We start from the raw sequence: 24110 nt of genomic DNA, 5'->3' as shown, positions 1-24110 counted from the left end.
AAGCTGGGGCTGTTTAGCCTGGAGAAGAAGAGGCTGAGGGGAGGACTTATTAGTGCTTACTGATATCTAAGGGGTGGGTGTCAGGAAGATGGGGACAGACTCTTCTCAGTGGTCCCCAGTGGCAAGACAAGAGATAGATAATGAGCATGAAGTTCAACACAGAAAGCTCTATCTGAACATGAGGAGGAACTTCCTTACTGTAAGGGTGGCAGAGCACTGGACCAGGTTGCTCAGAGATGTTATGGAATCTCTGACTCTTGAGACTTTCAAGGTTCATTTGGACATGTTCCTCTGTGATCTGCTTTAGGTGATCCTTCTCTGACAGGGGCGTTGGACTCAATGATCTGCAGAGGTCCTTTCCAACCCCTGGCATTCTGCGACTCTGCTGCTCCCAGGCTGCTGGCTGCATTTCCAGACCGGGAAGTTAAGACAGGAGCGTGAACGCTTTGTAAGTGCTCCCTCGTGTGGAGCTGCTTGCTGTGAGCCAGCACTGATTCTTGACGGACACGTCACTGGCCTCCACCTGGACACAGACCCATTGACAGCCACTCTTTGGGGGCGGCTCTCTTTATCCACCGAGTGGCCCATCCATCAGACACATGTTTTACCAGCTTGGAGATCAGGATATCGTGGGGAACAGTATCAAAGGCTTTGCTCAGGTCCAGATAAATGACATCTGTTGCTCTCCCCATATCTGTTGGAATTGTGACCTTGTCATAGAAGGACACCAGGTTTGTCAGGCACGATCTGCCCTTGGTGAAGCCCTGTTGATTGTATCAAATCACTCTGTTATTCTTCTGCCTCAGCAGTGCCTCCAGGAGGATCTGGCCCATGATCTTACCAGGTACAGAGGTGAGACTGACTGGCATATAGTTCTCCAGATCATAGAACCATAGAATCAACCAGGTTGGAAGAGACCTCAGAGCTCACCCAGTCCATCCTAGCACCCAGCCCTAGCCAGTCAACCAGACCATGGCACTAAGTGCCTCAGCCAGGCTTGGCTTCAACACCTCCAGGGATGGCGACTCCACCACCTCTCTGGGCAGCCCATTCCAATGCCAATCACTCTCTCTGCCACCAACTTCCTCCTAACATCCAGCCTAGACCTCCCCTGGCACAATTTGGGGCTGTGTCCCCTTCTTCCGTTGCTGGTTGCCTGGCAGAAGAGCCCAACCCCACCTGGCTACAGCCTCCCTTCAGGTAGTTGCAGACAGCAATGAGGTCTGCCCTGAGCCTCCTCTGCTGCAGGCTGCACACCCCCAGCTCCCTCAGCCTCTCCTCACAGGGTTTGTGTTCCAGACCCCTCACCAGCTTTGTTGACCTTCTCTGGACATGTTCCAGCACCTCAACATCTCTCTTGAATTGAGGAGCCCAGAACTGGACACAGCACTCCAGGGGTGGCCTGAGCAGTGCTGAGCACAGGGGCAGAATAACCTCCCTTGTCCTGCTGCCCACACTGCTCCTGAGCCAGCCCAGGATGCCATTGGCTCTCTTGGCCACCTGGGCACACTGCTGCCTCATCTTCAGCTACTCTCTACCAGCACCCCCAGGTCCCTTTCTGCCTGGCTGCTCTCAGCCACTCTGTCCCCAGCCTGTAGAGCTGCTTGGGGTTGTTGTGGCCAAAGTGCAGAACCCTGCACTTGGCCTTGTTCAGTCTCATCCCATTGGCCTCTGCCCACCCATCCAGCCTGGCCAGGTCCCTCTGCAGGGCTCTGCTACCCTCCAACAGCTCCACAGCTGCTCCTAGCTTGGTGTCATCTGCAAACTTCCTGATGCTGGACTCAATCCCCTGCTCCAGATCATCAATAAAGATACTGAACATCCTTCTTTCCCTTTTTGCAAAGATATTTCGTTTTCCAGTCAGGGAGGACTTCACCAAATTGCCTGAACTTTTGTTATACAATAGGGAGCAGTTTACTGACCTTGTCCACTACCTCCCTCAGTATCTGTGGGTGTATCCCGCCGGGTCCCATGGGCTTGCACCCTCTCAAGTTCTGCAGATGGTCACGAACCTGATTTTCACACAGAATAGGCAGTTCTTCTTCCAGCCCCTGCCGTTCTGTTCTGTGACTTCGGGAGTGTGGCTGGAGCTGCCCAGCAAGTCAGCCCTCATCTGCACCGGTGCGCGGCGCTGTTCCGCCCCAGGTGCAGGACTCGACACTTAGTTCTGCTAAGTAAATCGGTGTCTCGTCTGAGCGGCGTGCAGCGGCGGGAATCCGTCTGCCGGGAGCCGGGGCGGAGGCGCCGCTGAGCAAAGGCAGCCGCCAGGGGGCGCTCTGCCGCCCCCGTCCCGCCACTGTCACTGCAGCGCCGCTCTTTGGCCCTGGCCATGCAGTTAGCAGGCCGGGCGGGTCCTCTCTAGCCGTGCGCCTCTATGGTGCGGGGCGGGGCCGCCCCGCCCGTCCCGCTGGGCTTTGCGGCTCTATGGCGGTGGCGGTGCTGCGGCCTCTGGACGCGCCGCCGGCGGAGCTGGCCCCGGCCACCGCGCTGCTGCTGGCTCCTCCGCCGCTCTGCGCGGCGCTGCGCGGGAAGGGCGGCGGCGGGCTGGTGCTGGCCGTGCGTCCTGCGGGGCGCGGCGGGGCGCAGGCCGTGCTGCTGAGCGCCGTGGCGCTAGAGGCGGGCGGACGGCGGGGCGTGGAGCTGTGGCTGCAGGGGAGCCTGCTGCGGCGGCTGGGGCTGGCGGCCGGCCGGCGAGTGGCCGTGTGGCCGGTCCGCCGCCCGCCGGCTCTGGCCTGGGTGCTGCTAGGGGCGACGGGGCGGGCAGGGAGGCCGGCGGGCGGCGCGGTGCTGGTGCGGCGGGGCGAGGCGGTGCCGGGCCCGGGCCCGGCCCCGCTGGTGCTGGAGGCGCGGCCCGCGCTGCAGGGGTTGCTGGGCAACGGCACGCGCACCGCGCTCGCCCCGCCGCCGCCCCCGCGGGAGCCCGCGCCCAGCGGCGCCCCCTGCCGGCGCCTCGCCGCCGCGCCCCTGGTGTCCCGCTTCGCCGCCGGGCCCGGCGGGGGGACCACGGCGGCGGCGGCGGCCGGGCCGCGGCTGCGGGCGGCTCCCGGCGGCGGGGCGGGCGGCGGCGCGGAGGTGTGGGTGAGCCGGCGCGGGCTCCTGGCGCTCGGCTTGTTCCAAGGGGAGTGGGTGCGAGTGGGCGCCGAGGGGTGCGCCCGGGAGCACTTGGCAGCGCTGCTGGCCCGGCCGCCGCCCTGGGAGTACCCGCGGGCAGCCCGCCGCGGCCCGGCGGACGGCGCCGCGCTCTTGGCCCCCGCCTTAGCCTTCAACCTGGGCTGCGACCCTACCGCTGCCGCGCACCTCCGTCTGCGGGTGAGTCGGCATCAGGCATTCCCGGCGGTGGGACGCGGGTTCTCTGGGTTCGGTAGAGAGGAGCTGGGTGGCAGAGGCGAAGTCTCACGGGATGCTCTTTTACCCTCCGCAGAGGTACGAAAGAACCGATGCAGCGGACTCGAAAGGCAGCCGGTCCGTCTTGTCAGTGCCTCCCTTTGCCAAGGAGCTGCAACTGGAGATCGTTTGCTCCCCAGCCTATAGCGCCCAGGGAGGCTACGACCGCATCCTGTACAAGCACTTTGAAACGCCCCGGTGAGCTCGGTGGGGAGGAGAGGCCGTTCTGGGGTCCATCCATGGACCCTGTGTTTTCTAGGCTCATAGAATGCACTGAGACGGAAGGGATCTTCGAAGGTCATTTTGTCCAACCCCCGTGCAGATTGCCCAGGGCCCAGTCAAGTTTGACACTGAATGTCTCTGGAGATAAGGCCAGCACCTCTCTGGGCAACCTGTTCCAGTATTTCAGCATTGCCTTTGTAAAGAACTTCCTCATCGGATCCAAGCTAAATCTGCCCTGCTCTAGTTTTAAACCATTGTCCCCCACTCCTGTTGCTACAAGCCCTTTTAAACAGTCCCTCCATAGCTTTCCTGTAGTCCCCTTCAGATACTGAAATGAAGCTATAAGGTTTCCCTCGAACCTTTTGTCCAGACTGAACAGCCCTAACTCTTTCAGCCTGCCCTTGTAGGAGAGGTGCTTCAGCCTTCTGATCATCTCTGTGGCTCTCCTCTGGACCTGCTCTAGCAGGTCCATATCCCTCTTGTGTGGGTTCCCCTAAAGCTTGACACGGTACTGCAGGTGAGGTCTCGCCAGAGCAGAGTTGAGGGACAGAATCACCTCTCTCAATCTGCTGGCTGCACTTATTTTTGATTCAGCCCAGAATGCTGTTTACCTTCTCAGCTGCAGATGCACACCATTGGCTTATGTCCAGCTTCTCATCCACCAGCACCCCTGATCCTTTTCTGCAGGGCTACTCTCAATATTGTCACCCACCAGCATGTATCGATCATGAGGATTGCCCCAACCCAGGTGTAGGAGCTTGCACTTTGCTTTAACTGCATGGGGTTCTTCTGAGCCCACTCATCCAGGCTGTCTAGGTCCCTCTGGATGACATCCCATTCTTCAGTCTTGTCAACCACGCTACTCAGCTTGGTGTCATCAGCAAACATGCTGAGGGTCACTCAGTTTCACTGTCTCTATCACTGATAAAGCTATTGAACAGTACTGGTCCACGTGTGGGCCCCTGAGAGACACCAGGTGTCACCCATCTCCATCTGGACATTGAGCCATCTTCCACTACCCTTTGGATACATCCCGACAATTCCCTATCTAGAAAAGGAATCAGCTGCTGCAAACAGCTACATTCTTTTCTGTGCAAACTTGTGGGGTGGGGAGGAGACATAACTGGAAGGTTTTACTCTCTTTTACTGGTGAAGCTCCCTGTTTACTTACATATTATGTTTGTAGGCTTGTCCAGGAAGGAGACATCCTGTGCGTTCCAACGTTTGGATATGCTGAGTTTTTAGAAGTAAATGGAGACAAATTCCTAAGGTAAGTGGCAAAAAATCCTGTGGCTGGAGGACTTAAGGGACTGCAGCATCTGTCTTATGAGGAAAGGCTGAGAGACCTGGGGTCAGTTACTCTGGAGGGGAGAAGACAGAGAGGAGATCTTAGTAATGTTTACAAATGTCTGAAGGGTGTGTGTCAAGACGAAGGGGCCAGGCTCTGTTCAGTGGTATCCTGTGATAGAACAAGGGGCAGTGGACACAAACTGGAACACAGGAAGTTTCACCTAAATGTGAGGGAAAACTGCTTTACTGTGAGGGAGCTGGAGCAGTGGAACAGGCTGCCCAGAAAGGTTGTGAAGTCTCCTTCTGTGCAGACTTTCAAGACTCATCTGGATGCATTCCTGTGTGACCTGCCCTAGATGATGCTGCTTTGACAGGGGTGTTGGACTCAGTGCTCCAGAGGTCGTCCAGTCCCTACCATTTTATGATCCTGTGAGTCTGTGATCTATGACTCTCTGCTCTGAGGTTTTATATGCTGCAGTTCAATGCCCATGGAGTTGGTAGTGAAAGAAGTGGTGGCACAAAGAGAATGTCTTCAGCTCTTGATAGAGGAAAGAAGGTTAGGTCCTTGCGTGGGCAGAGGCCAGCAGAAGTCGACACTCCTGTTGGTCGCTTTGGACAGGCAGCACAGTGGGGCCTGTAAAGGGTCCATATGGGTACTGGGAGAAGGCAAGAGTGTCTCTGCTTACCTGTGCCTTTCAGCTGCCTTCTTGTTGATAGCTGTGTTGTTCCTGCCTTCAAAATCTTGACTCATCAATTTAGACTTCTTGTTTTTAACCTTAGGTGGCCAGAGCTTTACTTCAAAGTGAGGAAGGTTTTGGGCACAGTGGAAGGCGAGCAGTCTGAGGGTTATCTGGTGGACACCCAGAACACATCTCTATATATGGTAAGGTATCAGTGCAGAGCAGGGAGGGTGTGCAGGAGATCTGAGGTTGTGCTGTGGATGTTGAAGTTGCCCGAGGAGGCTTGTGTCTCCTGCCATTGAAAAGTGGCATTTCAGGACATGCTCTTTCACTTGGTACCTGTATTCTCTCAAATGGTGTTCCACAGAGTGCTGTTTCCTTGCAGGTAGGTTCAACAAATAGTGCTGTCCCATCTGCCCCAGCCTATAACAGCCATGAGTTCTGGAGTAGTTTGTCTCCTGCTGGACTTTCTGATGTTGTGAAGCAGCTCTGTGATGTTCTTCGGCCTTACCTGAACAGTCGGTGAGTTACAAGTCACTGAATCACAGAATCATCAGGGGTGGAAGGGACCTCAAAGATTATCTAGTTCCAACATCTGAGCCATGGGCAGGGGGGAAGGGGCACCTTCCACTAGATCAGGTAGCCCATAGCCACATCCAGCCTGGCCTTAAAAACTTCCAGAGGTGGGGCTTCCACCAGGCCTTTGGGCATCCTGTTCCAGTGTGTCACCACCCTCATGGTGAAAAACTTCTTCCGAAGGTCTGATGTAAATCTATCCTCTAGCTTGGATGTATTCTCCCCAGTCCTATCTTCACTCAACACCCTAAAAAGTCCCTCACCAGCTTTCTCTTAGGCCCCCTTCAGATACTGGTAGGTCACAGTAAGGTCTCCTCAGAGCCTTCTCTTCTCTAGACTAAACAACCCCAACTCTCTCCAGCCTGTCCTCATAGTAGAGGACCTCCAGCCCTCTGCTCATCCCCGTGGCCCTTCTCTGGACATGTTTCAGCACCTCCATATCTTTCTTGTATAGGGGCTCCAGAACTGGACACAGTACTCCAGGTGGGGTCTTAGAAGAGTTTTGTAGAGGGGCAGAATCACCTCCCTCACCCTGCTGCCCACACTTCTCTTGATGCTGCCCGGTGTCTGGTTGGCTTTCTGAGCTGCAACTGCACTCTGCTGGCTCGTGTTGAGCTTCTCGCCCACCAGCACCCCCAAGTCCTCTTCTTCAGAGCTGCTCTCCAGCCAGTCACTGCCCAGCCTATATTGGTGCCTGGGACTGCCTCAACCCAGATGCAGGACCCTGCACTTGGTCTTGTTGAACCTCATGAGGTTGGCTTGTGCCCAAGGCCTGCCAAGGTCCTCTGGATGGATCCTTTCCCTCCTGCGTGTCAGCTGCACTACACAGCTTGGTGTTGTTGAACTTGCTGTGGGTGCACTCAATGCCAATGCCCAAGTTGATGACTGAGTCTTTCTAGTGAGCACTGGGAGGGCTGGGACTCTGCTCCCAGGTGACTGGAAAAATCCGTTCTGTGTTCCAGGGCAGGTGCTCTGAGCGGGGCCGGCAGTGTTCTCCTCTCAGGACCAAGTGGCAGTGGGAAACTGGTGGCTGTCAGAGCTGTGTGTAGCTCCCTCAACCTCCACCTCTTCAAGGTAATTCCTCCTGTGGTCAGTTGATTAGTGAGATTGCAAAATAAGAAGAATTATGAAAAAGTTAGCCATAGCAACACCTCTGCTGCAAGTGGGACATGGGCTTACACAGGGGCCGCTCCCGTGCAGACAGCAGGAGTCTGAGCATATTGAGCTTAGCAGTTAGCCCTGGCACAGCTCTTATTGCTGATAGGCAGAACCTCAGAGACAGTGCTTGGATCAACCTAAAGCTCCATCATGAGACAACTGAGTTTGTTCAGCCTTGAGAAGAGAGGGCCTGAGGGAGAGCTTACTACCATCTTCCAGTATATAAAGGGTGGCTACCAAGAGGGTAGAGACTCCCTGTTTTTAAGGAGTCCCATGGAAAAGACAAAGGGCAATGGTACAAGTTACTGCTGTGGAGATTCTGATTGGACTCCAGAAGAAAATGTTTCCCCATGAGAACAGTTAGACATTGGAATCATCTCCCAAAGGAAGCAGGAAGCAGTGGGTGCCCTACACTGGCCAGCTTTAAGGCTCAGCTTGGCAGGGTGCTGGGTCATCTCATTTCACTATCACTGGAAAGGTTGGGCCAGATGATCTCTGGGGTCTCTTCCAACTTGCATTCTGATTATGTTATTCTGTAATCTAGCCCCCTGACCTGGGTCTGAGGCTGGCCAGTAGCAGATCATCAGGAGGAAGAACATAAGCATGAAGAGATGTTTCCTCTGGTGTGTAGCCTCCAGTGCTCTGGGGTCAGTAATTTAGTGATTTGTTTGTCCCAGGGGTGCACTTGTATCTTTCTCTACTGACTGGCTAGTGTTGCTGTCACTGTGAGCATAGAATCATAGAACTGTTGAGGTTGGAAGAGGCCTTTGAGATCAAGTCCAACTGTTCTCCTAGAACTCACTACTGCTAAGCCACTGCCTCTAAACTACAGCCCTCAGCACCACATCCACACATCCTTTAGATACCTCCAGGGATGGTGACTCCTTGGGCAGCCTGTTCCAACGCCTGATACCCCTTTCTGGGAATAAATTGTTCCTAATACCCAACCTGTCCCTCTCCTGGCACAACTTGAGGCTGTTTCCTCTGGTCCTGTCTCTTACTACATGTCAGAAGAGGCCACCTCATTCCAGCCTTCTTTAAGGTAATTGTAGAGGGTGATGAGGTCTCCCCTCAGCTTCCTTTCCTCCAGCTTTCTCAGCCACTCCTCACAGGACTTGAGTGTTCACTTCACCACCTTTGTCCCTCTTCTCTGGACACACTCCAGCACCTCAACATCCTTCTTGTAGTGAGTGGCCCCAAACTGAAGATGTGGCCTCACTAGAGCCAGTTTGGTAAGAGCATGTGCATCAGAGCAGGTTCAAAACATTGCAGCCTGCAGAGTGTTCACATTTGCTATTCCCATCCTTACCTTCCCCTGCTCAAGCGCTAAAACTCCCTCTAGTCATTCACAGCAGTGCTTGGCCTCTGAAAGGGGAGCGGCATCAGAAGGAAGTTTCTGGAGAAAGAAAGAATTGTCCAAGATAAGCAAATGTTATGTCTGCTGTGGAGATGAGTGAGGACACCATGCCACAGCAGGAGGCCACTGCACAGATCCTATCAGAAGGGCCTTGAGAAGCAGAAATGGAAGAGAAAACAGATGAAGGAGGAGGCATCCTTCAAAAGGCACAAACCTGTAGTGAGTTAGAGTGAGTTTTTAAACTCAAAACAAGCTAGGCCTTTGGGATATTTGGGGGTTCTTCTTTATGTTTAGAGGCTGGGTCCTGTGAAGTTGACATTTCACTTTTATTTGCTACCCAAGTAAAGCCCTAAGAGTGGTTCAGTGGGGGAGGAAAATCCAGCCTTGTCCTGCTGCTTGTGCAGCTCATCTTCTGGACACAGTCCTTCATGGTGCTGAGGTGTGGCCACTCTGCAGATGTGCCCTAGCTCTTGGGATCCACTACAGGATCGTAGAGACCTTCAGATCCCTGTGTAGGATGTGTCTAGGAGCACTGGGGCACTACCTAGTGTGATGTGCAGGGCTGTAGCTCTGGTCTTGGCCCTGTATGCTGCTTTGAAAGACTATCACCAAGAAGAGGAGGCTGAGAGGAGATCTTGTTGCTCTCTAAAGCTGCCTGAAAGGAGGTTGGAGTAAGGTGGGGCTTGGTCTCTTCTCCTTAGTATCAGGTGATAGAATGAGAGGAAATGGCCTGAAATTGTGCCAGGGGAGGTTTAGGTTGGATATTGGGGAAAATTTCTTTCCTGCAGGAGTGGTTGGGCATTGGAACAGGCTGCTCAGGGAGGTTGGTGGATTCAGCATCCCTGGAGGTATTTCAGAGGCTTGTAGGTCTGGTGCTTCAGAATATAGTTTAGTGGTCGTGATAGTTGGGTTATGTTTGGACTCCATGATCTTGGCGGTCTTTTCCAACCTTAATGATTCCATGATTCTAAACTAGAGCAGGGTAGATTTAGGTTGGAGATTAGGAAGAATATCTTTACTTTGAGGATGGTGAAACATTGAAAACAACTTGCCTGGAGAAGTTGTGGATGCTTCATCCCTGTTTAAGACCAGGCTGGCTGAGGCTTTGAGCAATCTGGTCTAATGGGAGGTGCCCTTGCCCATAGCACAGGGATTGGAACTAGATGATCTTTATGGTCCCTTCCAACTCAAGCAATTCTGTGACTCTATTGAAGCCAGAGATATTTGCTGTCCATCTTGCCCTCTCCTTTTCTTACATTACCATTCCACCTTCTCTTGCTCTCCTCTGGCTGTTCTGCTTGCTTTCCTACCAGGACACAGTAATTCTTTCACACTGTAACCTCCACAACTTGGTGATTACAAGTTCTTTGTCCCTTCTGCATTTGCATACAGATACTTCTGCCACAACCCTAACTGCTGTTTTTGTCCATGGTACATGCAGCACATGTTCCTTTGCTCTCTGTCCCTGTCCTTACCCTTTGTGTCAGCTCTTGAAGTCTTCTGCCTGCTCCATGCTACCCTTTTGGACTGGATGATCTTGGAGGTCTCTTCCAACCTGGTTGATTCTATGATTCTGAGGATGAAGCTCAGGAATCTTGGAGAAACTTTGACTCTCCCTGCATAACTTTGCAGCACCAGGAGGCACCACTGCCTGTTTTCAGCAGTGTTCAAGCTGCTGTTCAAGGCTCACCAGTCACCTCTCCTTTTTGGATGACTTCACCAAATGTTTGCTTTGTAAATCGTGTCTGGGCCTCTAGCCACCTCTGACTTCCACCCCCTTACCTTCTACCTTCATCTTGCACTTTGAGCCTGTGTGACACTGGGTTGAACACTTTCTTGAGCCTCCCTCTCTGTTCTTTGCACTGTTCTTAACAGAATGGTTTGGATTGGAAGGGACCTTAAAGTTACCTGGTTCCAACCCCCCTGCTATGGGCAGGGACACCTTCCACTAGATCAAGTTGCTCAGGGCCCTGTCCAACCTGGCTTTGAACACCTCCAGGGAGGGGTCACACACAACCTCCCTGGGCAACCTGTTCCAGTGTCTCAGCACTATCACTGGAAAGAATTTCTTCCTAATATCTGCCTACCTTGACTTTAAATCCATTCCCCTTCATGCTAACACTACAAGCCCTTGTCAGAAGTTCCTCTCCAGCTTTCCTGTAGGCCCCCTTAAGGTGCTAGGTTTGTCTGGAGCCTTCTCTTCTGCATGCTGAACAACCTCAGCTCTTGCAGTCTGGCCCTTTTCTGAGTCACTTTGTTCTCCCTTTCTTGACCTCTTCCACAGCTTCTCCATCCCTTCCAGATTAGGTTGCTGCTTTGTAACATCCACTGTACCTACCTCTCCAGTCCTTTGGCCTCACCTGTTTCAGACCAGACCCTCCTTCCCCCCTCACCTCCTGCACAGAAGCAAGAAGCAGCCATTTTTCTATGTCAGAGCCTCCTCAATGTGCCTATTTCAGATACATCCTGAATCTGTCTGTGGGAAACATCCACTTAGGTCTCCTTTCAGCTGTGAATTGCCCATGGAAAGCTATGTGGAAATGAATCACAGAATGGTAGAAGTTTGAGGGGACCTCTGCAGACCATCGAGTCCAGCCTGCCTGCCAGAGCAGAATCACCTAAGGCAGATCACACAGGAACACATCCTGGCAGGCCTTGGAAGTCTCCAGAGACTCCACCATCTTTCTGGACACCCTGTTCCAGTGTTCTGTCACCCTCGAAGTTCCTCCTCATGGTTAAGTGGAGCTTCCTATGTTCAAGTTTCTGCTCCTGTGCAGTGCTGGGTCTCCCAAGGGTGCACGTTGCATGCAGCGCAGTGTGTTGTGTTGTGCCTGGCAGGTGGATTGCGTCAGTTTGTGCGGTGACACCAGCGGAGCCACGGAGGAGAAAGTCCAGCTGGCCTTCAGCCGGGCCTGCCGCTGCCGGCCCTGCCTGCTCCTGCTGAAGGACATTGAGGTGCTCGGCAGGGAGCGGGACAGGCTGGGGGAGGACGCCAGGGTTATCGCTACTCTGAGACAGCTGCTCCTGCACAGAGACCCAGCGCTGAGGTACGGACGCTGCGCCCTTGCTGCGGATGTCTGAGCTGACTGTGTAGGGCAGCAGCTGCTGTTACATCAGGGGTGTGCCCTGCTTGATTCTGAATCCAGTGGAGGCTCTCCCAGGGTTGCTTTGTGTACTTGAGACGACCCTTGTCTGTCCATGTTAGTGTCAGAGCGCATCAGGAAGCTTCCTTGTCTGAAGCTGGTTTGAGTTGTTCTTGTTAAGCGTGCCAAGGGGCTTGGGCATCCCAGAAGGGTGCTGCACTCTCACAGAAACTGAGGCAAATGACAAGTACCAGGACACAGAGAGTGAGACATCAAAGAAATAAGATGTCACTTAATGGACCTTGACTTGGAGGCAGAGCTCACAAGGCAGTTCAAGAGCAAGCAAGAGGAGAGTGACTGCAAGGCACTTTGGCCAGTATGTGCATGTTGTTCAAAGGAAAGAGTGCCTTGGTGTGGGTGATGACAGTGTCAGAGGGAACCTTCTATAGAGCTGGCACCACACACACTGTCCTTTCATTGACAGCCACCCTGTCCTGGTGATTGGCACAACCTGCACACCCCAGGACGTTCCTACAGATGTGCAGACTGCTTTTCTTCACGAGGTGAAAATCGAAGCCCCTTCAGAGGAGCAGAGGAGGGCAATGCTGGGTATGCTGACTGTCAGTCTGCCTCTGGGCAAAGAAGTGAGCCTGTCCAAGCTGGCCCGCAGGACTGCAGTGAGTGAACCCACAGCAGCATATGGAGATGGGCAGGCTGGGATTGCTGGGGCCTACCTTCCCTGTATGCCCTTGGAGAAAGGGGGTGATTCCCACCGCCCAATCAACTTTTTCTCTGCTTAGCCCTGGTACTCAGGCATCAGTCAGCTTTAACTGCAGATTTCTAGTCCCTAAGGACTGCACACCTTTTGCAGAGGTGTTGGCTGATGCTCAGCTCTGCTAGAATCATAGAATTGTTTTAGCTGGAAAGACCTATAAGATCATCAAGTCCAACTGTCAACATCACCATGGCCATTAAACCATGTCCCAAAATGCCATATCCACACATTTCTTGAACACCTCCAAGGACAGTGATTCCAGCACCTCCCTGGGCAGTCTCTTCCAATGCCTGACCACTCTTGCAGGAAAGAAAGCTTTCCTGATATGTCCAACCTAAACCTCCCTGGCACAATTCCAGGCCATTTCCTCTCGTTCTGTCACCTGATACTAGGGAGGAGACAGAGCTGATAGAAAAAAACAATGAAGCCTTTGACCAGAGCACAGAACTCAGAGAACAGCTCTATGAATTTTTCCCCCCACACCTCTTATAGCCTGGCTGGAGCTCTGGTCAGGGACTGCACTGATGCTGTTTGTTTCTGCATTTGCAGGGTTTTGTGCTGGGAGATTTCTGTGCCTTGTTGTCCCACAGCAGCCAGGCTGCTTGTGCTCGCATCCAAGCCTTGAGGTAGTGCAGACAACCAGGGCAGGAGGTGTGGGAGGGCAGGGGCTGCATCCAGCTCGATCAGGCCAGCAGTGGGGTGTAGCATGAGTCCTTCCCTTCTCTTCCCTCACCAGTTTTCCAGGTGGGCTGAATGAGGAAGTGGAGAGAGATTTTTGCACTGCTGGGTTCCCAGTGCTCGAGGAGGACTTTGCCGTTGCTCTGGACCAGCTGCATGATGCCCATTCGCAAGCAGTGGGAGCCCCAAAGGTAGGATGCTGGGTTGGAGGAAGTGGGGTTGGTTTTCCAGATACCTCTCACAGACCTCACCAGATGGGGCTGTGCTCTGGAGGTCACTTTCTGCTCTGTCTTTCCATGTACTCCCCCAGCCTTGGGTGGGAGGCAGTCCCACGGTGGGTTTTCCCCCACTAGCACTTCTCGTCCTCTTGGCTTTGAACTAGGTCAGAGGAGCCCTTGCCCCTCTAACTGGAGATGGCTTAGTTGGCTGGTGCCAGGAGGTGCCAGCCGTGCAGCTCAGCCTTTTGACTGCCATTTGGCTGCCTTGCAGAGGTCTCTGTGGCTGCCTGGCTTGGGCACAAGCTGGTGGGGGAGTTTCCCTACATGCCTGAGAAACTTTAGACTTATCACTTGGCCTTGGATGCTGCTTGAGCTGGCACAGGCTTTCCTGACAGCTGGGCAGTTTGAAGAGCTGGGAGTTCTTCAGGGAATGGGATATGGGCTGTCAGAGACAGCCAGCAGTCAGATTCTTGGAAGGGGTTTGATGTGCCTCTGGCAGCTGGACATCCAGGGGACAGTATTTGGAGGGACTGGTTTTGCTGGGTGACATGGTGTTAGGACTAGGCAAAGTAATCAGAGCCTCCATTCCCTCAAGTGTGAGTGATTGAGCTCAGCACAGGACAGGAAATGCTGGTGGTGGAGCAGTTATACTGATACCTTCCCCAACCCACCCACTCGCAGCTCTGCCCTAGCAGGGTGACACATTGCTGGTGTCATCATCCAGGAGCTACTCTGGCTCTTCATTCATTCAGAAATGTACTGGAGACTGAAATGAGCTCTACTTTTGTTTGCCAAGTTCATTAGGAGGCAAATAATGGTCACAGAGCACACTCAGCAGCGAGCTGTGTGAACAGGAGCTCATTTTGTTTGGATTTTACAAGCCTTTATCAATTTCTTAGCCATGGGCTGTGGATCAGGAAGCCCATTAGCAGACCTGGGTACTTTCAGCACACATAATTTCCAGTTCCCTGCTTGCATTATCATCTGGTTAACAAGTTCAACAAGGGCAGGGGCAGAGTCCTGCAGCTGGGGAGGAATAACTCAGTACAGGTGAAGGATTAGCCTTCTGGAAAGCAGCTCTGTGGAGAAGGACCTGGGAGTGGTGGTGCAATACAAGTTCACCACGAGCCAGCAATGTGCCCTCGTTGCCAAGAAGGTCAATGATGTCCTGCCTGATGTTCATTAAAAAGAGTTTGGCTAGCACAAGTGGAGGTTCTCCTCCTGCTCTGCTCTGCTCTGCTGAGGCCACAGCTGAAGTGTGTCCAGTTCTGGGCTCCCCACTTCAGGAGAGACAGGCAACTACTGGAGAGAGTCCAGTGGAGGCCACAAAGATAAGGGAACTGGAGCATCTCTCTGATGTGGAGAGGCTGGGAGAGCTGGGGCTGTTTAGCCTGCAGAAGAGCAGGCTGAGTGGTACCTCATTAAAACTAATCAATATCTAAAGAGTAGGGATGAAGAGGGTGGGGCTGGGCTCTTTTCAGTGGTGCCCAGCACTAGGACATAGGGCAGTGGGCACACATGAGGAAAACCTAATCACTCTGAGGGAGCCAGAAGTCTGGACCACGCTGCACAGAGAGGTTGTGGAGTCTCCATCTCTGGAAGCATTCCAAACCTGTCTGGACATGTTCCTGTGATCTAGGTGAATCTGCTTTAGCAGGGGAGTTGAGGCCCCTTCCAACCCCTGCCATTCTGGGATGTCTGTTAGTCACACATTTGTTGGCAGTCAGGGCTTGAGCCTCCTAGAGAGAGCTAACTTCAACCCTCCACTTGCTAGCAGTGTCTACCACACATCCTAGACTTAGGATGTTCTCCTCTGAAAATAACCTTTTGTGGCCTTCCAGCTGCCATGCTGATGTCTGTAGAGCTTTGACTAGTGAGAGTGCAGAGGAGAGGACAAGCTTCCATCTATCCACTGACACTGAAGGAGGAGGGCCTTGGACATTATGTTTTAAAAGAGTTATTTGTCTGTCTATCTATCTAATTATTTCTTGGAAATCCTTATCTTCTCTGGCCTGGTTTTCCTGATGGACTTGCTGGGCAGCTGCAGAAATAGCATGAGATAACATCATCTCAAGTAGCAAAGAAGGGAGAGCCAAACTGGCTGAGGGGAGAATTTTGCTCCAGCTTATTTTTACCATCTCCGTTTATGCTGGCACCTGTCTCCCACCAAGCTGGCAGCTGAGGGGAAGCATTTGGGGGCTTTGCTTTCTCTGCAGGTTCCCAGGAATGCTGCTCTGACTCTCAGGAGCATCTGTCATGCAGGCTGGAGCATTCCTGTTGTTTGTGAAGCTGCGAGCAGAGCAGCAGCATCCTCAGAGACTCTTTTGCTCATTGTGAAGGCAAAGAAAGGATGTGGCTTGTCCTCTTGTCCTCTGCTTGGGGCATTCCTGCTGTTTCTGATGCTGAGCAGAGCAGCAGCATCCTCAGAGACTCTTTTGCTCAGCATGAAGGAAAGAGAAGGGACATGGCTTGTGCCTTGGTGTGTTGGCAGCTGAGCCCAGCCCTGTCTCTCCTGAGCATCCAAGAGCTTTGTCTGTACATCCTGCCCCCTTTTTAAAAGCAGCAGTTTTCATCTGCAGTGTCCTCCAGGCTGTCTGTCTCTCATGTTCTTCACATGACAGAGGTCTCAGCAGCCCAAGTTTTGTTGCTGTGGTGTGAAACTCTTGTACATTGTCTCCTCCCCGTGGGATGAGGTGTCCTGAACACAAGATCTTTTTTTTTTCTTTTATATCTTTCATTTTAATTTCTCTTTTGTATTTTTCTCTCACTTTTAAAATTATTTTTCTATTTTGCATTTATTTCTTTCTCTTTATTCTTTTCTCTCCCTCCCTTCTCCCACCTCTGCCAGCGCAGCTTGCCTGGGGACATGTGTGGTTTGTTTGTCCCATGGCAAAGCTAGGAGAGGGGTAATGTGGATGCTGGGGGATCCACAGCTGGGATAACTGGGCAGTGCCATACGAGGCTGACTTGCTGCATGGCCAGACACAGCTGGTGGCACAAGGGGCTGATACTGGTAACCCACTGGAAGAAGCTGCCCAGGCCTGCTTTGGAAGGGAGACTCACAGAATGGTAGGGGTTGAAAGGGACCTCTTGAGAACCTGGAGTCCAAGTCCCCTGCCAAGGCAGGATCACCTAGAGAAGGTCACACAAGAACACTTCCAGGGGGGTTTTGAATGTATCTAGAGATGGAGACTCCACCACTTCTCTGAGCAGCCTGCTCCAGTGCTCCCTTAAATTAAAGAAGTTCCTCCTCATTTCCAGGTAGAACTTCTTCTGTTCAAGTTTGTGCCCATTACTCCTTGTCCTGTCACTGGGCACCACTGAGTAAGTAATGCTGACAGAGACTCTACCTCTTCTGGCAGATCCCCTCCGTGTCCTGGCAGGATGTTGGTGGGCTTCAGGAGGTGAAGAAGGAGATCCTTGACACTATCCAATTGCCCCTGGAGCACCCAGAGCTGCTGTCACTGGGTCTGTGCCGCTCTGGTCTGCTCCTCTACGGGCCTCCAGGAACAGGGAAGACCTTGCTGGCAAAGGCTGTGGCCACCACGTGCACCATGACGTTCCTCAGGTGAAGAGCAGGAGGGTCAAGCAGCAGGACTGATTTCTCCTGGCAGCAGATGGGCATGCTTTAACTGGCTTCCTCTTCCCCCTGCCCCACAGCGTGAAAGGGCCGGAGCTCATCAACATGTACGTGGGGCAGAGCGAGGAGAACGTGCGCAGCGGTGAGCAGGGGCCTGGGAGCGGGGGGCTTGTCTGAGCTGCTGGAGCCACCTCTCCTCTCAACTCCCACCCACAGCTGCCAGCAAGGGCACAGACCCAGCTGGCTCCTACAGCCACTCTGTTCTCTGCAGCTTTTCCTGCTGCTTGCTCTGCTCCTCTGGCTCTTGTGCCTGATGTTCCCGATGAGACAGCAGTCCCTCAGAGACATGGTTGAGTTTTGGGCACCTTTGTGCTGAGTGCTGCCTGTCCCACTCCTGCTTGTTATTGTTGGTGAGGCAGTGGGCCGCTGGTTTCCACCCACAGCTCTTCACTGCTGGTGATGTAGCAGGTCCTGTTGCTGCTGACTGCTTCTCCACATCTTCCTCACCTTTTGTACTGTCTCCTCCCAGTGTTTGCTAGAGCCAGGGCAGCTGCTCCCTGCATTATCTTCTTTGATGAACTGGATTCCCTGGCCCCAAGTCGTGGATGGAGTGGAGATTCAGGGGGTGTCATGGACAGGTGAGTGAGCATCATGCATCCTTGGGAGAGCAGCCTTGGATGGGAGTGTGCACAGGGTTGTCCTGCAAGGCAGAGTCCACCTCAGCTCTCTCTGTTCCCTTCAGCTCCTCTACATGGTCCATCTGCTCTCCTTGGACATTGGTACTGCTGTTTACCCTGCTGCAGGTTCCCGATTGCCCAAGCTTGTTGTGCAAACATTTGGTTAAGACACAGTCTCCTCCAGCTGCTCCCTTTGGCCTCTCCAACGTCATCCTTTACACCCCAGCTATGCTCTCCTGCTATCAGCTGCCTTCCCTGTGGTGGGAAACCTTTCAGCTGCCTCTGGTAGAAACAAAATATGTACAGGTTGGAGATATGTTTGGACATGGCACTCTGGGACATGGTTTTATGGCTGTGGTGGTTTTAGGCTGAAAGCTGGACTTGATGATCTTAGGGGTCTTTTCCAACCAAACCAATTCTGTGATTCCCAGAAAGAGAGTTGTTTCCCCCAGGCCTCTTCTGCTGGGCTGATAGTCCCCCTCTAATCTTTCTCTCCATCCCTGGAGGGGTTCTGCAAAGGTTTCTGCATGTGCCCTTGGTGTCCATCGTTGCACACACAAACCACCAGCAGCTCTGGAAGGGGTGGGTGTGGTGAGCATTGCTCACTGCACCTCAGCCCAGAAACTGGTGGAGACACTCTCTGTTCCAAGAGGTCTGTATGGCATTGAAGTACTGTGCTGCTAGACCAGCTTAAGCTCTGTGGCTGCAGAGCTGTGTCTACAGTGTGTGCCATTCACCACCCTGAACATTGTTTGGCAGTGTCACTGGTGGCCTGCCAGGGTGTCCCTGGCATGGACTGACAGGACAACCTTGCAGCTGAGCATGCTGTGCAGTACCACATAGCAGGGAGTCACATCCGAGTGATAACCTGAGCCATAGCCATGTCTGCCATAGCTGCACTTGGTCTGTGTTGCCAGGGTCTGGGAGCAAGCATCAGCATCTGTGGCCATCCTGGCAGGGTTCAGAGTGAAGCGCAGGCCCTAGAGGTCATCTTGCTACCAGGGGTTTGCACTCCCTTTACAGTGATCCCAACACAGAACTCTGGATGGCTGTGTTGGAGCTCTTCAGGGAAGAGAATGCAAACTGAAGTGCATTCAGAAGAGTGTGGGCAGCAGGTCCAGGGAGGTTCTTTTGCCTCCTGAAGTGCATTCAGAAGAGTGTGGGCAGCAGGTCGAGGGAGGTTCTCTTCCCTCCTGAAGTGCATTCAGAAGAGTGTGGGCAGCAGGTTGAGGGAGGTTCTCTTCCCTCTCGACTCTGCCCTGGGGAGGCCACAGTTTTGTATCAGGTTTAAGAGAGACAAAACTACTGGAGAGAGTCCAGAGGAGAGATGCAAAGATGCTGAGGGGACTGGAACATCTGCCTTAGGAGGAGGAGAGGCTGAGACAGCTGGGGCTGTTTAGTGTGCGGAAGAGGAGACTGAGGAGGGGGGAACCTCGTTCATGCTGATCAATAGCTAAAGGGTGAGTGGCAGGAGGATAGAGACAGACTCTTCCCAGTGGTGTCCAGTGACAGCACAAGGGGCAGTGGACACAAACTGGAGCACAGCAGGTTCCATGTAAATGTAAGGGGAAAAAAATCTTCCCTTTGAGGGTGGCAGAGTCTTGGACCAGGCTGCCCAGAGAGTTTGTGAAGTCTCCATCTCGGGAGGCATTTCACACCTGTCTGGATGTGTTCCTCTGTGCTTTACTCTGGCTGGCCCTGCTTTGGCACTAGATGATCTTCAGAGGTTCCTTCCAATCCCTACCCTTCTGTGGTTCTGTGACCTGCCAGTGGCCACACTTATTCCTCTTTTCAGTTGATGGCTGAGGGTTGTCAAAGTGCCAATGCCTTGTTGTGAGTGTCCCATCTTGCTCCCTGCAGAGTTGTCTCTCAGCTCCTGGCCGAGCTTGATGGCCTTCATTCCACCACAGATGTGTTTGTTATTGGAGCTACAAACAGGCCTGACCTTCTGGACCCAGCTCTGCTCCGGCCAGGCAGGTATGTCACATCCTACTCTGCCTCGCTCCAGGGTAGTTCCCTGGAGCTCCTCAGGCAATGATGAGCTGTGCCTTGTTCCTCACCATGTCCCCTCCACAGAGACTGTTCCCACTAAAGGCCCCTGGCCCTGGTTTGTGGAGGAGGTAGGAAGCTAAGGGCAGGCCAGATCCTCTGACTGTAGCAGCCACACAAAATGCCACTGCTTGTTAGCCCCCACCAATCTGCTGATTGCCCTGCTGATGACATCAAACTGGAGGGAGGAATTGGTTCTTCAGGGCCTGTCCTCATGCCTGCAGTTTGCCCATCATCAAGCAGGACTTTGATTCTGCTGTTGTTGGACTTCACATGGCTGCTGTCAGCCCTCCCTGGTCCCTCTGAGGAGCAGCACCACCTTCCAGCACATTGACCACTTCTCCCCTGTGCTTTGTGTCATCCGTGAGATTGGCATCAAAGAGGAGCTGCCCCACAGGGCCACCCCTCATTTTCTGGTGCTGAGAGGCAGTGGCAGGTTTGTCTTGGCCTGTTCTCAGCTGTCTCTTCTCTCTGCTGGCAGGTTTGACAAGCTGGTCTACGTGGGCATAAACGAAGATCGTGAGTCGCAGCTGCAGGTGCTGAGTGCTGTCACCAGGAAGTGAGTGACCCTCTGCTCTCACAGCAGCCTTCCACCTCTCTCCAATGGGTCATAGTCTTCTCGGGGCTACTTGAGTCACTGACCTACAGCCAGCAGGCAGGGAAAGAGGATGGGGCAGCTAGAAGCAGAACTGGGGATGATTTTCATAGCAGGTGGAGGAGTTGGTAGAGTTCTCCAGTCGCTGTACCTCAGTCAGCTTGTAAATGTGATGAGAGGGCAGTGCAGCAACACACCAGGCTGTGTGTTGCTTGCTTCCTGTCAGAGTTTCTCAAACACACCTTTGGCTGTTTGCAGTTCCAAGGGTGAAAGCAGCTCCATTTCTGTTTGTCTGGCTGCCTCTCCTCCTGCAATGCTGAGGGCTATCCAGCCTGCTCTGTGTGTCTTCCCCCGTGCTGGTCATGTGGGATCACTGAGCAGCAGGGTTTGGTTGCTTCTCCAGTTGCTCTGAGCTCCTGAGACCATCTCTGAGGGAAGAAAAGCAAGGCCTGTGGTTCAGATGCAGAGGTTCCAGACAGCACAGCTGGGTGAGCAGCTGTGAATCTGCTGTTGCAGGGACTCCCTGTCATGAGTAGGTGGGACCACTGCTGCCTTGAAGGTTAGGCTAGGTCAGGTGTGGGCTGTCTGCCAGCATCTTTTCACCCCATGTGGCCTGGCCATCACGCTGGCCAGTAGTGTGTGTGCTGCAGGAGGCTCCCTGTCTGGTTTTGTGTTGTCTGTAATTAAACATGCTCCTTCCCAGTCCTGGCTGTCGGCTGTTCCCAGGCATGTGGAACACTTAATTTCTCCAAGTGAGGACTCAAAGTTGCCTTTGATCCACCTTAAGCAGGAGAGAGGACCTTGCTGTGGGGATGTTTCAAAGAGAAGTGTCTGCCCTACAAAAAACAACCCCAAAACAACCAGCACCTTTGGTTTGGTTTTGTGAGCATGCAGAGCACAATAAAGCAGCAGCTAAATGTGAGGCTTCTGGTTCCTCTTGCCTGGTCATGCTGCAGTAGCTCTCCTGGTCTGGTGTTTCTGTGGCTTCTACAGCTGCAGCTTTCTCTCCTGGCAGGTTTAAACTGGATCCTTCTGTGAATCTCACTGCCATCCTAGAGAAGTGCCCAGCTCAGCTGACAGGAGCAGACATCTATGCCCTCTGCTCAGATGCCATGATGAGTGCCGTCAAACGCAAGGTGGAGTGGATCGAGGAAGGTATGAGCCTGAGCCCATCCTGCTCCACATGTTGGGGTGGCCCAGCACAGGGGGAGAGAGGAGTTACCCCTGCCTGTAACTGAGCTGTGTGAGGAGAGCCTCAGTGGCGCCGTGTCTGAATCCCAGTCTCTGGGTTACTGTCAGGCAGGTACTTGGTATAGATGTGGTCATCTTCACCTCCAGGGCATGGCCTCAGGGGGAAGGAAACAGACACAGGTTTGCCTTTCAGACTCCAACAGAATCATAGAATAGTTTGGGTTGATAGAGACCTTAAAGACCATCTAATTCCAACCCCCCCTGCCATGGGCAGGGACACCTTCCACTAGACCAGGTTGCTCAAGGCCCTGTCCAACCTGGCTTTGAATACCTCCAGGGAGGAGTCACCCACAGCCTCCCTGGACATTCTGTTCAGTATCTCAGCATCCTCACTGTAAAGAACTTCTTCCTAATCTCCAGTCTAAATCTCCCCTCTTACAGCTCAAAGCCATTCCCCCTCATCCTATCACTACAAGCCCTTGTAAAAAGTCCCTCCCTAGCTTTTTTTGTAGACCCCATTCAGGTACTAGAAGTCTTCTGGAGCCTTCTCATCTCCAGGCTGAACAGCCCCAGCTCTCGTAGCCTGTCCCCGTAGGGGAGGTGCTTCACCACCTGTTTTGTAAAGGATATTCCTAGTTGATAAGAGAGGAGTAAGCTGTTGGATCTTGCCAGCTGCCTGTGCTTGGCTCCAAGCCTTCACCTGTTTTCTCTCATGCAGGGCTGGATACTGAGAGCTCTGCTCTGATCCTGACCATGGAAGACTTCCTGCAAGCTGCTGTGAGGTTGCAGCCATCGGTTTCTGAACAGGAGCTGCTCAGGTACAAACTCATCCAGCAGAAGTTTGCAGCCTATTAGCACACAATGGAGGTGTGATGGGCACAGCATGCTGAGGAGTGTGAGAGAACAGTCACAGATGCACCTGGCTACCTGCACTTTGGTGTTTCCTGGGCCCTCCTGAATGGAGAAATGTGGCTGTGCACTTTTCTTCAGCCCAAGTCTGGTAGAAGTGCTGTTCTGCTCAGCCATGCCATTGCTGGGTTCTGGAATGGCCCTTCACATCTCAGGGAGTACTTTGTGGCTGCTAGGTGCACACCAGGCTGTCTTCCCCATGGGGAGGGGAGGAGTGTCACCATGGGTGACAGAGCACTCTGGTAAGGAGCAAGACCCAAACTTCATCAGGTTTGTAAGAAGCTGGGTCTGGAGGCAGTTGGCTGTTGGGTGTGGCAGCCTCCAGTGAGGTGCTGGCTGGAGGGCAGGAGGACACAAAGCACTGCTGTTGCAACTCGCCTGGGCTCCACATGTTCTCTGAATAAACACAGGGATTTGGCACCGGTGCTCACTGCCTGGCCTCAGGTCTTTGCTTGCTGATTGGTATCCATGGACTTGAGACGGTTCCTGTGAGCCCCAGGGTGGGCTGAGTGTTGCAGAGGAACAGGAAACTGGGAATCTTTGGACTGTAGGAAAGGGGGCTGAGGGGAGAAATTCTTGTTCTGTACAAGTCCCTGAAAGGAGGTTGAAGCCAGGTAGCTGTTGGTCTCTTCTGCCTAGTAACAAGCAGTAGGATGAGAGAAAATGGCATCAAATTGCACCAGAGGAGGTTTAGGTTGGAGATTAGGAGAAACTTTCTCACTGAACAGGTTCTCAAAGCCTGGAACGAGATCCCCAGAGGAGTGCTTGAATCCCCATCCTGGAGGTGTTTCAAAGATGTGGTGCTGAAGGACATGGTTGATCACCATGTCTGTAGTAGAGTTGAACTCCGTGATCTGAAAGGTCTTTTCCAACCAATACCTTTCTATGATTCCAGGAATTGTCCTGCACGTTGAGGAGGGAGCACATCTGCAAATCAGGCTGGGGCCACCCTCATCTGGCAAAGGCTGTCAGAATGGTTGGAGCCCATGGGGGATGAGGAGAGGCTGAGGGAATGGGGGTTATTCAGCTGGGAGTGGGGCTGCCTCTGAAGAGGGAACCCAGATCTTCCCGAGGCACTGGGTGGACAGGGCTCGAGGCAACAAGGGAATTAACAGCAAGGGAAAATCCCACTGGATAACAGGAAAAAACTTGTCACAGGGAGAGGAGGGCTCCAGCACTGAAAAAACCCAACTCATGGCTGCCTCACCTGCACTAACCTGTGCTGAGCAGCAGTTGGCCCAGACACCTCCTCAAGCCCTGGCTCATCTTCCTCTGCAGCCTCACGGCAGCAGCCAACACCAATGCCTCACCTTGCTCCCTGGCCCTTGCCAAGGATGCCAGATAAACCCAAACTTGAGCCATGTGTGGCAGCCAGCTAGTGGCACCTGCTTCTGCCAGGTCCCTGCAGCTCCCGGGCAACCCCCATTAAACTAGACCACCCAAGAGGTGGTTGCTGCCAGACTTTGCCTTGCTGCTGCCTGCACACAGCCTGCTGGCACTTGTATCCCTGAGCCAAGCCCTGCTGCCAAGGACCAGCTCCCCACCAAGCTCCTCCTTGAAGGGCTGGTTCTCCAGCAGGACCCAGCTGACGCATGCCTCAAGCCCTGCTGCTCCAGCTCTGGCACCCGAGCGTGTTCAGGCAGAGCTGTCCCTGACCGCACCGTGCTGCTCTATCTGACCACGACCTC

The 24110-nt window shown here is 53.4% G+C and overlaps 1 protein-coding gene across 1 annotated transcript; it reads left to right on the top strand.

Moving 5' to 3' along the window:
- The first annotated feature begins 2394 nt into the window (after positions 1 to 2394).
- On the top strand, positions 2395 to 22848 carry PEX6 (peroxisomal biogenesis factor 6). The gene is made up of 17 exons (XM_064164658.1): positions 2395 to 3309; positions 3422 to 3582; positions 4793 to 4876; positions 5677 to 5779; positions 5962 to 6098; positions 7115 to 7226; positions 11506 to 11714; positions 12235 to 12427; positions 13075 to 13151; positions 13262 to 13394; positions 16784 to 16989; positions 17082 to 17143; positions 17531 to 17639; positions 19539 to 19655; positions 20209 to 20286; positions 21338 to 21477; positions 22232 to 22848. The coding sequence occupies exons 1-17, from the start codon at positions 2425 to 2427 to the stop codon at positions 22366 to 22368; spliced, it is 2943 nt and encodes a 980-aa protein (XP_064020728.1). The 5' UTR covers positions 2395 to 2424; the 3' UTR covers positions 22369 to 22848.
- Positions 22849 to 24110: the final 1262 nt, after the last annotated feature.

This window comes from Pogoniulus pusillus, chromosome 25 (genome assembly GCF_015220805.1).
Source record: "Pogoniulus pusillus isolate bPogPus1 chromosome 25, bPogPus1.pri, whole genome shotgun sequence".
NCBI lineage: Eukaryota > Metazoa > Chordata > Aves > Piciformes > Lybiidae > Pogoniulus > Pogoniulus pusillus.
Note: the sequence above shows the minus strand (reverse complement) of the source record. Positions and strands in the feature narration are given on the sequence as shown.